At 39.0% G+C, this 15,192-nt stretch overlaps 2 protein-coding genes across 4 annotated transcripts in view; one reads left to right on the plus strand and one right to left on the minus strand.

The window, feature by feature from the left end:
• Positions 1-9,450, plus strand: part of zswim7 (zinc finger, SWIM-type containing 7) — a 21,318-nt gene extending 11,868 nt beyond the window's left edge. Inside the window, exons 4-5 of the mRNA XM_015035613.1 lie at positions 4,864-4,968; positions 9,057-9,450. Coding sequence (XP_014891099.1) covers positions 4,864-4,968; positions 9,057-9,167 — 216 coding nt within the window. The 3' untranslated portion in view covers positions 9,168-9,450. The remainder of the gene's footprint in view (positions 1-4,863; positions 4,969-9,056) is intronic.
• Positions 9,243-15,192, minus strand: part of adora2b (adenosine A2b receptor) — a 19,005-nt gene continuing 13,055 nt past the window's right edge. For all 3 annotated transcript variants that reach the window (XM_015035612.1, XM_015035610.1, XM_015035611.1), the window contains exon 3: positions 9,243-13,022. In XM_015035612.1, coding sequence (XP_014891098.1) covers positions 12,347-13,022 — 676 coding nt within the window. In that variant the 3' untranslated portion in view covers positions 9,243-12,346. The remainder of the gene's footprint in view (positions 13,023-15,192) is intronic.

The raw sequence follows: 15,192 nt of genomic DNA on the forward strand, positions 1-15,192 counted from the left end.
CGTTTTATCAATGCATTCTGCCACCACCTGCCCTTTGAGGACATTTGTGATGTCAATTCGGCCCGAAATGAGAATGAGTTTGACTTTAGAGGACTGAGATCAGGACTTTGTGATGGTCACACTGACGCTTTCCCCTTCCTGTCCTAAAGCCACTTTGTAACCACTTTGGCTCATTGTCAGTGTGGAGACCAATCTCTGCCCAGCTTTAAAGTCCTGGCTGTTGTCTGTAGATCAGGGGTGTCAGAGTCAGACTTGTTTTCGTTTTGGGCCAAATCAAGATCATGAATGCTCTTAAAGGGAATGTGTCAATAAAACCCGTTCACAAACTGTTAAAATATCAATGAATCCTTAAAATTAAATAATATTATTGAACTTCTTTTCAGTCCCTCCAAGATTTTGTGGTTCTTTTTGTGATTTTTTTTTTTTTTTGCAGTAACAATAAAAGTGTTTGGTACTAATGTGGAAATATTTACACTTATTTATGACGGTAAATGCGACTTTTTATTACTTGCCGTAGACATCAATTATGGCTGAGGCAGCTGTTTAGTACAAGTGAAGTTTTGTAAATGTTTGAGAAAAATGAGTAATAAATGTTTCTTTTTAGCTTGTTTAACTTCTTACTGATTTATTTTCTTCTTCTTCTGTTTGACAGCCAGTCTTTTTATGCCTCTGTATTTAGGGGAGCTTTATTAGGAGAGCAACATCTATTCAAAAAAACATGTTTATTGAGCCTAACTCACTCGCCGGCTGTGTTGAGGTGAGTTTTAATGAGCCGTTGGAAGCGCCTGGGTGAGCGGGTGAAAACGGCTCTTTGACGACCCGGGGTTGTGCTCTGACAGCTCTGATCTTTTAAGCTGGACTCTGGGATGTGTGTTTCAGCTCACGGTACATCATCTTCACACCACGCTCTGACTTAGGAAGCTGCATTGAACTTTTAGCAAATAAATCTCAACTGCGACATTTTGAAGAACTTCGCTTTCCCCTTAAAAAAGAAAAACAGCCACCTACAATTAGTCATCCAGAAGATTTCCACTTGGATTAAAAGAGGATGAGAGAGCTGAGTGATATGCATTTGTACGTTACTGAATCGAGATGACGTAGGAAGCAGGGTTTTTTTTTTTTGTAGCTTCCTGTATATATGCCAATGTTTTTTTCCTGTATCTGCTGGATTCTACTGGATTTCTCATGTTGTGGTTGTTCTCTCTCAGCCTCTTTCCACTGAAGGGATGAATTACTCATGAGAACTTGGCATTTCACCACTGGGATCTTCACCTTATCTTATTCCTAACATCCACTGACCTTTACATAGGGATGATGCACTGATGTCTGCAGGGGAACAAAAGTATGAACAGAAACGCTGACTGTGTGGTGTTATTAAAAAATCTCATGTTCTGAAGCAGAACACAAAAATTTAAGCAGATGAAAACAAGTTACTTTTTTATATTTTGTCACCTTTTTTTATTACTTTCAACTCAAATAGTTTTAATCAAATTAGGTTTGGAGTAATCACACTTCAAGTCTCGGTTTCCATTTTCCTCACCATTTTTCTATTTTCCATTTCCATTTTTTTTGTTGGTCAATACTTCCACCCACACACTTTTCATTGCATAAACAATGAAGGTAAACATAAGGCCACAACTTCGAAGGCGTATTTTGATCATTTTCTGCGTTTTTCAAAAAGTTGAATGAGAACTCTTCAGTTCTTAATTTAAGCTGGTAATCATTAATGAAAGTCATTTTTGGTGTGTCTGTCAAAATTACCAAGTCATTAATTAAACCAAGTTTCATCTTATGAAAGAAAATTAACTGTGTAGTATTCAGAATCTGAAGGCTGAAAGGATCTGATCCCTATTGTTACTTTTATAAACATGTGACAGCTCAAAGATGCAGAAAGGAAAAAAACAATTAATAGCTATAACATGTGGCACTTTCGACATCCATCATTTGATATATGCTTTTAGCGTTTAATTGATGCTCAATGAGGTAAATGACATGATTTATGCTGTTGGATATCAGAAAAATCATGTTAATTGAAAAATCATGTTAAATCATTTTGAAGGGCTCTTAGTCTGTCAGATGTTTGAAATGGAGAAATATGCAACAAAAGGCAATAATTCAGGCGAAAGTTGTCAAAGGTTGATGGAGACACGTGTGAAACACTAAACTGGGATTAATTAATTCAAGTTGTTGCCTCATCCATATAAAGTTTCTGCTTTGGTTCTGACTAACAGATCTGCGTTAACTGATCTGCTTCAGTTTCATAACGTTAAGCTGGCACAGTCCAACTCTGACTGTAATTAACCACAGCACAGAATGACAGCTTGTCAGAAAGATTATCAAGGAAATAATCCAACCCTAATCTACGAACTTAACAAGAAATGTTTAGATTTGGGCTATGAATGTTTGCTCCTTGACTGTTAGGAGTACAAATACAGAAACTTTCCTGACCTTTTAACCTTTCAAACACCTGAGTGAAGGTCAAAGATGTTTTTCTTCTCTGTGGTTAGCATCATTTGCAACTATTTTAACAACTCTGTCAAAGTTGCTACTTGCTAAGCCCGTTGGTTGGGTGCTATCACAGTTATTCATCCGGCAGCCCGTCGTGTTTTTGAGTTAAAATTTTTTTTAAAGTTGACAGGAAATTTGAAAATATCACTTGGCAATCGTGTTATTAAAAGATTGGAAGATCAACACCTGAACATCAACTAAAAAGTCTTAAAAAATGCAAACATTTTAAAAAGACTTAAATAAATAAGCAATACTTAGGCTGGTGGGGGCACAATTAAAGCCTGGTGACCCGCCAGGCTTGTAATACCCTGGGGGAGACCCTGCATTAAATCTTAAAGCACTTTTATAAGTCAACATAAATGCACCTGATCAGCTGAATGGTGATGCACATATGCAGAATGATCGCATGCGGTTGTGAAGCAGTCAGCTCCTGGTTCTCTGAATCGTGATGGCTTCCTTTCAATGCTAACTCTCTCTCTCTCTGTCTTTTTCTCTCTCTATCTCTTTTCTTGTTTTTCTGCCACTACATGTCAGATTTTGATGTATTGTGTTTGCCAAACAAACACTTATCCATGTCTGCATGTTACTGTATCCTTTGATGATATTAGCTGCCAGTGCTGCTATGTGAGCTCCAGCAGAGCCACATTTCTTTGACGCCAACAGAAAACAAAAAGGGCCCGAGTGTGAGCTGCTTCTTAATCAGCCTAACTCTTTAGAAAGTCCTCGGTTTAGTTACCACAGTGTTCCTTCCTCATCCCAGTATTCATGGTGCTTTATTTGTCTTCCTCAAGCCGCATTGAGTCCAGGCAATTTTCTCTTTCGTGCCTTATTTCTAATGAAGCGTCGTACTGAACAAATGAGCTGTTTTTTACTTTGGGAGATCATAGGGGAAGGTAATGAATTATAGCTCAGCAGAATAATGGTGCCAAGTCTGAGAGACATTAGTTATTGTGCTGTGTGATGCTAATTTGCCAATGTGATGTCCCCGCGCACCCTCACAAGCATGAGAGAGGCGCTTAAATCACTGTCCAAAGCTGGGAGGGGATGCCGACACCACGGACACGACGCTCCGTCACCCAGGGCCATTAGACATCCCACACAGCTCCTTTTAAAAATACATGACATCTGCTCCCACTCTTCTAAATAGCTCATAGGAAATGATGAGGTTGGAAAAATGGTAGCACGATTACCTTAGATCATAACTTTTACTCGAAATGAGCTCCTGAGAGAGAAAAGAATAGTTAAAATATCTGTGTTTATCGAATATTATTAGAGTAAATACAAAATGCAGCTTTTAAATGGTTATTTAGTTTTTAAAGGGAAGTAAATCTATCCAAATCAGCCCTGAACTGTGTGAAAATATAATTACCGTCTCCTCGGACAAGCCACACCAAGGTTTTATTGCTGCCACAAGGTTAGAATCAATAATCACTTGAATACTTGAATAGATCCAAAGACGTTTTGTAGAAAACAAAGTAATTGAAAAGCCACTTCTAAGTCCAGTAACATCTATTACCCACAAAGGAAAACACCATTGGAACAGAACCTCTTTATGAGACATAGAGTCATGGTAAAATAGAGAATGTCTTCAGAGGCTTCCTTAAATTCGTTGTGATACAGACTGCTACAGGAGATCCTTCCTGCAAACAGCCATCACCGTCTACAATAACTCTTTAAATAAATGAGTTACAACATTTCATTTCCCTTTGGGATCAATGAAGAATTTTTTTAAATTAGAATTGGACAGTGAAAGTGGCCGATCTCCAAATTTATTCCAAGAACACACCGTGTTCTTGGAATAACACATTCCTTGAATGTGTTATTCCTGGAATGAGTAGCATTCCAAGAATAACACATTCTGTTTCACAACCAAGAACAAAATTTAAAGCTCTGTAGGCCTCGCTTGCCTTAAGGTCAGAGTTCACAATTCAACAAAAAAGAACGATACAGGGCATGAATGCCATCATTTAGAGACAAAAACCAAACAAAACACAAAGTCCTGTCTCACATTTGCCAAAATATAGCTTGATGACTATCAAGACTTTTTTGGGAAGTTTAATTCACTGTTTCTCTGCTCATTAGAGGACTGAAAATATAAAAGTGTTATTTTCACTGCTACAGTAAATAATGATGCCGGATGTTTTCACTCTTGTTTGTTTTTTTAAGATTGTAGAGATAAAGAGTGGGTAATTAGAATCAAGGAGTAAAAATCTGTAGTTTTACCCTCTAGTGAAACCAGTGTGCTGATTATATTTGTGATCGCTGCCAGACTCCTGGCACATAATAAACCCACAGCAGAAAATTTACATCAGTGCTCTGTCTTGTATTAATCTAGTTTGCATGAATCGTTTGCAGGTCATTGGAGGCTCAGGCCGTTTGTACACTTGCTTCTTGTCCTGTCACTACTGTCCCTGCCCAGCGTTCACCTACACCGTTCTACGCAGAAACCAAGGTCTGCTGGTGAGTCTCCCAAAACCTGGTTCTATATAAGCTGTGTCCCTATTTAGGTATTTTAAAGCTGCAGTATGTTTTTTCTGTATATGCCGTCATGTGACAGTGCAACATAACGGATAATCAGTGAAAAAATGAAGGTCCTCCTCCCTTTCCTACTATTGCTGTCTGAAGAAATGCACCGCTCCCTGTGAAAAATAACCAATCAGAGCCAAAAGGAGGGTCTTAGCGCTATGAATCACGCTCGTGTACGCACTGCTCAATGTGCTAATGGTGGAGAAACAACTTAGTGTTAAAGGAAAACTGTTTATCCGCCATCACTGGTGTCTATGCTAACTAGCCTTAGCATTCATAGCAGCCTCTGTTGGGGTAAAGCAGTTTTATTTATTTTTTTCAATTTAACATCTGACATCAGTCAGCTCATCATTATCACTGCTTAACTACATTCTAATCAGTACTTTCATTGCAAACCTTCAAACACAAAAGTGTTTTATCCGTCCAGTCTTTGCAAAATTACTTTTATTTATCGTTTTTATAGTCAATCCTCCAACAAGGATGAAAACTTAATTTCCATATATGTTGACTAATTTTAGGTCCAACTGAAAATGAAAGCCAAGATAAAAAAATTTTAAACAAGAATATATATTATAAGCTTCAGCTCGCATTCGAACGTGGGCGCTACGTTCACCATCTGAGGTTTTTCATGTTTCAAAGTGGATGTGACCTAAAACACCATAAGATGATCACATAAAACTCTAAATCAGTTTGAGAAAACTAAAGTTAGAGTCTTTTAGGGGATTTTATTAAGGAAATAATGAACAAACTTGCTTTATTAATGGAAACAACTAGGGGTGCACCGATTTACTGGTGCCAATTTCCTTAATTTTCGGAGATCAGTGATCGGCCGATTTTGACCTATGAAGCCAATCTTATCCACCGATGTTATCAACCTCGGCAAAGGTCTAAAAATCATCCCTGTGCTTTCCTTTTCTCCCGTGAGAGAGGTTTGACTGACAAACCGGCCGACTAGGTCATGTCTGCACATTTACAGCTAACAATAGTCACCACATTGTTGCCGATTCAGCAACTTTCTTGATATATTGAGCAACATTTCAGTCAAAAAATGGTATCGGCCAAAATTGGAATCGGTGAGTAAGGCTTTTTAAAATATCGGTAATAGGCGATCGGCCAGAAAACTGCAATCGGTGCAGCCCTTGTAACAACCAGTCCTGCTGTTTCCACACCTTTCTTGGAATAAAATCGACTTACAAAATCTCGTCTTAAGCAAAATGTTTCAACAATGAAACGACCTGAGTTTCCTCTTTCTCAATAGGAAACAAGCATGGCTTTAAGGACCGCAGACAATAAGCAGAACGTTTCCGAGCTCCTCAGGAATCGTGTACCCAAGTTAAAGTTTGGACTTTATTAGACCAGATCGGTTTTGCTGATGATATTCAGTGTTCATTATTTCATGTAAAAAGACACAATTTTTAAACAAACTGCAACTCTTGCACCGTTTTTATCTTTTGCCCTTTAAATGTAGAGATGCAACTAATAATTATTTTAGCTATCAATTATTCTGATGATTAATCAATTGATCTGATTTTTAAAAATTGGCACATTCTACCAATTTTTCATAGCCTTTTTTATGCAGTATTAGAAGTTCATCAAAAGAAGCAAAGAAACAAATAATTCAATTCCCTTTCCAAATTAGATGATAATTTTATTGCCTAAAATGCCAAAACTTTTTTTTTTTTATCTCTAATGCAAAAAGTTAAACAGTTTTTATCCAGTTTTGGCCTCATTAATAAACTATGTTTTTTTTTTTGTTGTCTTTTTTAATCTGCACACTCCAGTTAACAATTGATTACTTTGACGATTATTTCAAATAGATTAATACAACGAATCATGTCAGCCCTACTTAAATGTATGAGTTACTAGATGTTGGGCCAGTTCATGAACCTATAGTCCTTAAAGAAAGCCCTGTAGTTCTGCAGAGGAACTTCAGACGTATCAGAGTTCACATCACTTCATCGTACATCGTGTACTTTCCAGCGACGCTTGGAGACATGCAACCCGTTTCACAGCCGTTGTGTCTTCTCAGTCAAGCGTGCATCTCTGAGAAAAAACAAAAACAAAACACTTTGCCCCACCAAGTGAGACAAAGCACACTGCGGTGTGTGTGCACAGATGTGTTGTGGTCAGGTTGTATTTTCGTCTGGTCACTGATGGGTGTCTCCCCTTCGGACTCTCCCTAAATATCTTGAAACAAACAAGATCGGATCCTTCTCCGACTGCGCGGCTGATTTGTCTCCCTGGAGGATGCAGCTAAAATCAGTGTGAGAAACGGAGAGCTGCAGCAGACCATGGAGACTCCCATTGAGCAACGCTGATACAAAACACACACAACACACACAACAAAGTAAAATTACTTTCACAGTCACAGGGAAGTGCATCAGTTTCTTGCAGAGTCTTATGAAAGGGCCTTCATGCATGATTTTCAGCAGCTGGAGTCCATTCAGGGAATATGTAGGCTCAAATTTGGCTCAGTGAAATATGGACCAGGTCCATTTTGTTTCAAAAAGTGGGTCAGAGGATAAATAACTGAGCTGCAACTGCAAAATGTGTTGCCTTTCCCATACTAGCAGCAGGCTGCCTTTAGCAGAAACAAAACTCTGTGTCTACTGGATATTTAGAGGTGCTTTGTGATAGTGATAAAGATCATGTTAAAAATGAAACTATTCTTATTTTTTTAAGTAACTGCATGGTTGTGAATGCATGGCACAGCATTTATAGTGAACACAAACACAAATATTCAATAAATAAATTCCCATTTAAGAGGACACCGCTTCATTAAAAAAAAAAAAAGAAGTTAGATTTATATCACTAAACTGCAAAGTAAACACATTTAATCGTGTTTTTGAATTTTCTGATGTATTGATGCTCTCATGGAACAAACTGGATAAAATAAATAAAAATTCTATAAGAAATTTTTACTGCTTGATGATACAATAAATGCCCACCCCTAATAAATCATTTTAGTGTTGTGGAAAACTGAAGTAGTTTGAAAATCAGACATTGAGTATTGAAGCATATTAAAACTGATCAGAATGTTTTGCCTAATTTCTGATCTCAGTTTTTATCTAAGTGTTGTTCTGTAGATAGCAACTCTAGTATTGATTGATCTTTGAAAAACCTTCAGAAGATATAAGATCCACATTTATTATCTTTTGTCAAGCAGTCATTGGTTATGATATAACAGGATGATTGAATGCCTTGTGTGTGAGTTGCTACTTATTTAAATTGAAATAAATGAAAAATATGAGAAAAATTAAGCAAATACCATTGCTAGCATTGCTAACTGTAACTTCCCATAAGACTACCAACGTTTCCAAATATAGCTTGTTCCATTAAAAATACTGATTGAGCAACTTTGTTGTCCAGTTTTCAGCCTTCCTGTTTGCTGCTGACAGTCTTGCTTTCTCTCGCTCTCATGCAGCTTAAAATATCACATCTTTTAAACAGATTCCTATCTGTATGTGCTTCATTTTAAAAGAAAAAAAAGTACTAATGCTGAAAATAGCTATGTTTTTCACTCTTTAACAACTTAAACACCAGAGTGTCGTTTCCACAACCTGCTAACTCTTTGGCTTAAAACACCTGGTGACTGGAAAAAGATACATTTCTGAGTTTCCAAGTAGCTGGTTTTTGGTCAGAGCCTTTTCCAGTCACCAGCTGATTTTTCCACACCTCTGTATCCATAAAGATATTTTAATACAAAGCTGCAAAATTGCTCATGATCCAGTAATCAAGCTACTGATATTACACGCTTCCAAGACTTAATAAAGTCTAATAACCCATGTCATCATTTACTCTGTAGATCTTGGTGCAGAACTTGATTAATATCTGAAATTAGCTGAGACTGGAGGATTCTCACAGGAATATTAGCAACAGGTTCCTCAGATGAGATCTTCTTGTTGGAATTACCGCCGACTGTCATTGCAGCTTCATATCCGTGACATTAATCATTTTTGCTTCCACCGTCTGTGGAATGAATTTGTCTTTTTGTTTTTTCTTTCTCTCTTCTTTCCTCCCAGTGCAAACACATCCTGGCCGTCTACCTGTGTCAGGCTATGGCTGTGACCCAACAGGAGAGCATCTCTGATCAGCAGATGTCCGCGGTGCTGAGCGGGACCGGGGGCCCGTAGCAGCCCCACATGGCCGCCTCTCTGGCCTGCTGTATTTATCTGAGAGATAACAGATTCTGCTCTGTTTTCTTTTAGAAATGTAAGATCTCAAATAGTTACAGCTTTATTTTTAGTTGCTTTTTATCTACAGCTCCATCAGTTATGGAGTGAGAGAACATCTGGACACCGAGGTCACTTCCAAACCATCTCACTGCACAGTTGTGATTTTTTTCTCATGCGCTGCTACTAAATATAAAATCGTCGCTGCTTTAAAATGTGGGAATAAAATCCGACCTTACCAATATAAACATTGCCTTTATTAACAAAATAATTCACCATACATACAGTTTGCATCATGTTAAACAGTTGTGGTTTTGTGTTGAACGAATGAACTTTCGCCTCTGGAAAAAGTTGGACATCAGCTTGACCACAGTGGAGGCATTTTTCCTGATTAGTAACAACAGGATGGCACACAGACAAATGGGTACTTGGGAATGAAAGGCAGGAATGTTGAACTTGCCATTGTTCGCATTACCTTTTAAAATAAAAAAAAATCAAGGCAACAGTTTGACATCAAGCAGAAAGCCAGACAGCTACAGTACTTATTGTCACACATCAGTCAACAAAGACGATAAGATAACGTTACAGTGCAGTTACAGTATAGATGTCTCCATTGGAATGTCCCCAAACGTTGCGACACTCCTGTGTTTTAGCCCTTGAAATCAGACGGAGGTGGAAATCGAGAAACGCAGAAAGACAGAGCAGCAGCATAGACCGAGGGCTCCACATCAGAGCACTTATTTTACACCAGTGAAGCACACCAAATCAGGAAACTAAAATGTCAGTGCAACGTTCATCTGAATAGAGATGACTGTCAGGTGACCTTAACGCCCTGTGGTAGTTCATACATGGCGTGACTTTGCAGAAAGACCTTCTTATGCAGCTTAAGAGCTTTTCTTTGAATTATAATAATGCCTCTATGTCTAAAAATATTTACTTTTCACAATCTCCCTCACTGGAATCTGGATTTACTAACCTGTTTTTGTTGGCACACATAACATTACTCGGCTGAGTTAAAGTTTGTCTTACAGATTCAAATCTTTTGTTTTCTGAAACCAAATGGCTTGTGTCTGTTCCGTCTGTGGTTTTTAAGACTGACTGTGGGCGAAGGTTTGAACTCTTATGCCCAAAGCAATGACCACAGCTATGAAGTCTTATGCAAGCCACTAAAGAGACGTGTGACCAGAACCTGGTCAACGTGGAGTTACATAAAGGACTCTGATTTGAGGTGTCATCTTGCATGATGTCATGGTGAAGCAGCCAAAAAGGCTTCATGCCAACGCAAAGTTAGTTTAAAGGGTACGATCCGTTCTCCACTTCCTGAGCTTACGCCTGAAGAAATGCACATCACTGTAGGTGAGCTTTGCAGTTAAGCCAACTTCAACCCACTTAGCCATTTCCTGTGGAACACATACAGAGGTGACAGTTTGGTTTTTAGTGGTTACAGTAAGATGCATGGCGAAGAAAAGTGACGTGTTTCTTATTCATCCTATAATAAAAAAAAAAAAAATTGAGATTCTGTTGAGGTTATAAGCAATCTTTGCATTCCCTTAATTTAGTATAAATCCAGATTAGTTTGCCCCACAGGCTAAAGCTAACAGCTAGTCAGTTGGAGACTTTAATCATTTAAAAACAACTCTAGCATAAAATAATTTCAGTTCTTTTCTTCAAATACTATTTAGGAACAGTTACTCTGCTATTAAGGTTTCTGCTTTGAGGACTAAGGCCTCCATACCTGCGTTGTGCTTTATCTGTTCACCACCATAGCAACCAACTGGTTGCTTTTCACCGTTTTTTGTCTTCGTCTATGCCAGGTTAGCCGTTAGCTTAATTGTCCAGGAAGAACACTCTAAATCTGTCTAAAAATTGTAGATACTAAGTTATTTACTGCAGGTAAGTTACTAACTTTGAACCAAGGTTTTTACAGTCTTAAACTGATGAAAATAGTTAATAATCCCCAATTTTAGACCTTAAAACATCTTTAAAATGCCCAGTTACCAGAATTAAGTCATTAATTGAGGGGTTTCCTAACCTGTTACATTTTCCCATTGCATTTAGCTTGGTGTATATGTATATTTAGAAATATTTGGATATAAGACATCACAAAAACATCTTATTTTTTTACATCTTAATCTTTCAGATCCTACTTATGGAGTTGACCCTCGACCTGCTTACGTTTTAGAATTATATTCATTTTAGTTTGCTATCTCGGTTAGGATAATAAAATCAAGACATTCATAATTGGGTTTTATATAAATGAATAGTAAGGCTTAGAAGATTTCAAGGGCAATTAAAGTAGATGGAAAATCAAATGATCATTCATGTATGTCTTGATTTTAGATAAAACTTGTCTTGAAAATGTTTTGAATGCAATTTAATGAACTCCTGTTAAGCAGAACCTCACAATTAAAAAAAACAAAAAACTATACCGTCCCTTTATTTGAATTTTTAGCACTCTACAAACTTGGTTCTTATTTAAGGACCCATGAGGTCAGCTTGTCTGAGAAAACTATTGTGTACTGATGAATGATACGCAGAAATTCACGCTTTCACCTCAACTGCTGCCTTCCGAATTAAATTCATAAATAAATCTAAGCTGAAGAAAATGTGTCCTCCTCTCAGCAGACAGATGAAGCAAAGATCTGTGAGCTGCAGAATACCCACAGGTAAGGAAAGCTACCTCTGTACCTTTCTTTAGCTCCACAAGTACAGATGTAGCCCACACACGCCCACTCTCGCGTTTGTTTGATCAATACATTCTGAAAGACAAGGTCTTGTAATAAATAAATTATTTTAACACTGGCACTGAATGTCGAGAGTATAAAAAAAAAACAGCAGGGCACAAAAAGAGGAGTGTTTGTAGTTGGGACAGGGTGAATTCAGAACAATAAATAGCATCTTTAGTTTGGATCCTCACAGTCCTACAAATCCAGTTAGCTTCAACTATTTCAACAAAAATCCTTCAACAACAACAAAAAAGTTAAGACTTGTAGTTGAAAACTTCACAGACCCCCATCCCAACCCAATACAATTCATAAATAAAAGTCTACATTCAAGGTGGGATTGACATCGGTTCATCTTCACATTGTTCTGTAAACATTAGAAACCTCACGCCTTGACGTTGATGGAGTCCTCCGCCTCTACAGCAGAGGGTCGATGGTCACCGTGACCTCGTCTCTGTTGCGTCTGCTGCCATTGGAGCTGAGGTAAAGCTCCTCCTTGTGGCACAGGAAGTGCCGCACCAGGATTTTGCGGAAAGTGTTCCGGAAGTCCTGAATGCGGTAAGCGTAGATGATTGGGTTGATCGCGGAGTTGGCGTGAGACAGAATGATGGCCACGTACATGACAACCGGAGGCTTGTCCAGAGCGCCGTAAAACAGCGTGAGGCAGTTGAGGATGTGGACGGGCAGCCAGCAGACGGTGAAGAGTCCCACGATGATGGAGAGGGATTTAGCGGCCCGGATCTCCTTCTGCAGCAGGCTCTTGTTCTGGTTGTCGCCGTTGCCCACACACTTGAGCTCAATCTGCCTCAGCTGCTTCCTGGCCACGGTGAAGATCTTCACGTAGATGCCCAGCATTATGAGCAGCGGCACCAGCACGCATACAAAGAAGTTAAAGTACACCATGTACTGCATGTCCACCACGCTCTCAAAGAAACACCCTTTGCAGTCCGAGTTGTTGACCGAGCTGGAGTTCTCCCAACTCGGGTCCTTCATGTTCCACCCAAAGAAGGGAATGAGGCCGATGACAAAGGAGAGGATCCATAAAATGGCTATTATCTTCCTGGCGGTCTTTCCCGTCATCAACTCCTTGTACCTGGAGAAAACAGGCCACAGGTTAATATTATTCACAAAGGTCACAGTGATCTCACAAAACACATTTTTATCCATAACTCACAATATCTTCAAAGGTCAAAGTCACGATGAGATCATACAATCCCTGATCAATATTCAGCTTCGTGTTCGGGGGCAGAAGCAGAGACGGTCACCGTCGCTTTCTGTTTTTCTGAGAATCAGTGGAAAAAACTGAGCTGAAGGTGCAAATCTGCACCAACAGCTTGAAGACGTGTCTGAACATGTGTGATGGTTTCGAATCTCGAGAAGGCTTTATGGAAAAATGCAAACTTCGTTTTGTGGAACACATTTTGCAAGGAAAACAATAGTCCAGGAGAATTGTTAATTGATGTTTTGTATGCAAAATCCTGCAAAAGTATTTTGCTCCTGGCTTCATTTTCTGTTGCTTATGCAGAGACAAAAGCCAGCTCTGGCTTTATCAAACCAGGAAAGCACAGATAGAGATCTGCTGCAACAACATGGACCCAAACAGTCTTGTCTTTGTCATAGTCTACCAATCTGATCTTAACAAACACTATAGGGAGAAGTGAGGACAGGACCCCCAACATGCTGCAGCAGCCTGAAAAACAGGGTTTAGTCTGCAGGTGCTGCTTATCAAACAACATGGTTATCATGAACAAATATGAGCTCCACCATAAATAAAACTTTATATCTGATCTGTCTGAAAAATGTCGTAGAGCACTTTCTAAGGAATCGGAGGTCTACAATTCCACAGCTTGTTGGAAGGGAAGTGAGGACTGCTGTCACTCCTCCAGGAAGTTCCTCCTGAGGTCAGACTGTGAAAACTTCCGTTAGCATGTTAGATTTTACAAAAACACCAGACAGGTGCGGCCTGGTTTGAAGGGTTCTTCGGAAAAAAGAAAAAAAAATAAATCAACGTGGCGGCACAATTGAGGTTTATAGATTAGGTGTTAACAGATGCAGACACCGTGTTTGGTACGATGGTAGTAAGGTGATGCTTTGGACTCGTTTTGAATGCTGTGTTGCATTTATCGCACTCAAGATAGCAGAGTTCCAGTTGTCGTAGTCGGACAGGCCAGTGTTTCAAAATGGTGACACCCAAGAAGACATTGTTCGTAGTACCTCTTACTAACATCGTTTTCTTGAGCAAACACCAATTTTAATTCTTTCAGAGTTGCTGAACAAAACATTGATTTTAGATGCACTCTTACATGTGTATCTTGTAAAATAAATATGTTTCCAACACAGCTTGCCACTGTTACTGCCATAAAGAAATGAAAACCTGTCTTACCACTTTCTGAGGGAAGTCTGACTTCGGTTAACGTTCCAGTTGATTTCTCCGACTGGGAATTCAGAATTTCTGAGTTCTGACTACAAATGGCACACCAGGAGCTACAGAACCGGGACGCTACAGTCATTTAATCAACCATGAACTACACACCAAAGACTTTCTACAATCAAAACTGAACAAACTGGACAAAGTTCTAGAGCTCAGCAGCAAATCTACAATAGACTGAAAGTGCTGCAGAAAACCAAAATGTAGATCGCTAACAGATTAAAATGTTTAGTTGCATTATCAGAGGGCTGAGCAAAACAGATGGCTACAGCTGAAATGAAATTCCTAGTGACACTGCACAACAAGAAAAAGGGGGATGCGTGATAAACAGCTGTAAGGAAAATCTATAAATAGCTTAATGGAATCAAAGAACATACTGTATTTTTCCATAAAGTATTTATTCTCCACAGACAGAATCTTCCCGCAGCCATGCTCCATGTGCCTCTGTAGGGTTAAATAAAATGAAAGTAACAAGTCTCCTGCTTCTTTTATTCGTATATCAATGTATGCAGGTCTTGGTCTGTGAACAGGAAGCAGGTGTTTTACATCTTCTTTTCTTTCAAATCTTAAGATTTGTGCTAAAATGCTCCGCGGCGTTTCAAAGTGATAACACGCATCAAAACACGAGCAAGAACTTGCAGTCGGTTTCTCATAAAAACGCTCCCTGGCTGAAACATGAAGCCAAGAGCAGCAGCTGTACATCTGGGCCGCTTGTAGGGAAGCTGGGTGAATCATTTTGGGTTCTGTCTTGACCGTCCCGATCACGTGAACCACGCTGGAAGCCCAACATGCCTTTTCCTCAAAGTGATTCAAAGGCACAGCCGCATGCTTATGA

The sequence above is a fragment of the Poecilia latipinna genome, unplaced genomic scaffold (assembly GCF_001443285.1).
Source record: "Poecilia latipinna isolate Pla-1442-1.1 unplaced genomic scaffold, P_latipinna-1.0 Scaffold340, whole genome shotgun sequence".
Lineage (NCBI taxonomy): Eukaryota > Metazoa > Chordata > Actinopteri > Cyprinodontiformes > Poeciliidae > Poecilia > Poecilia latipinna.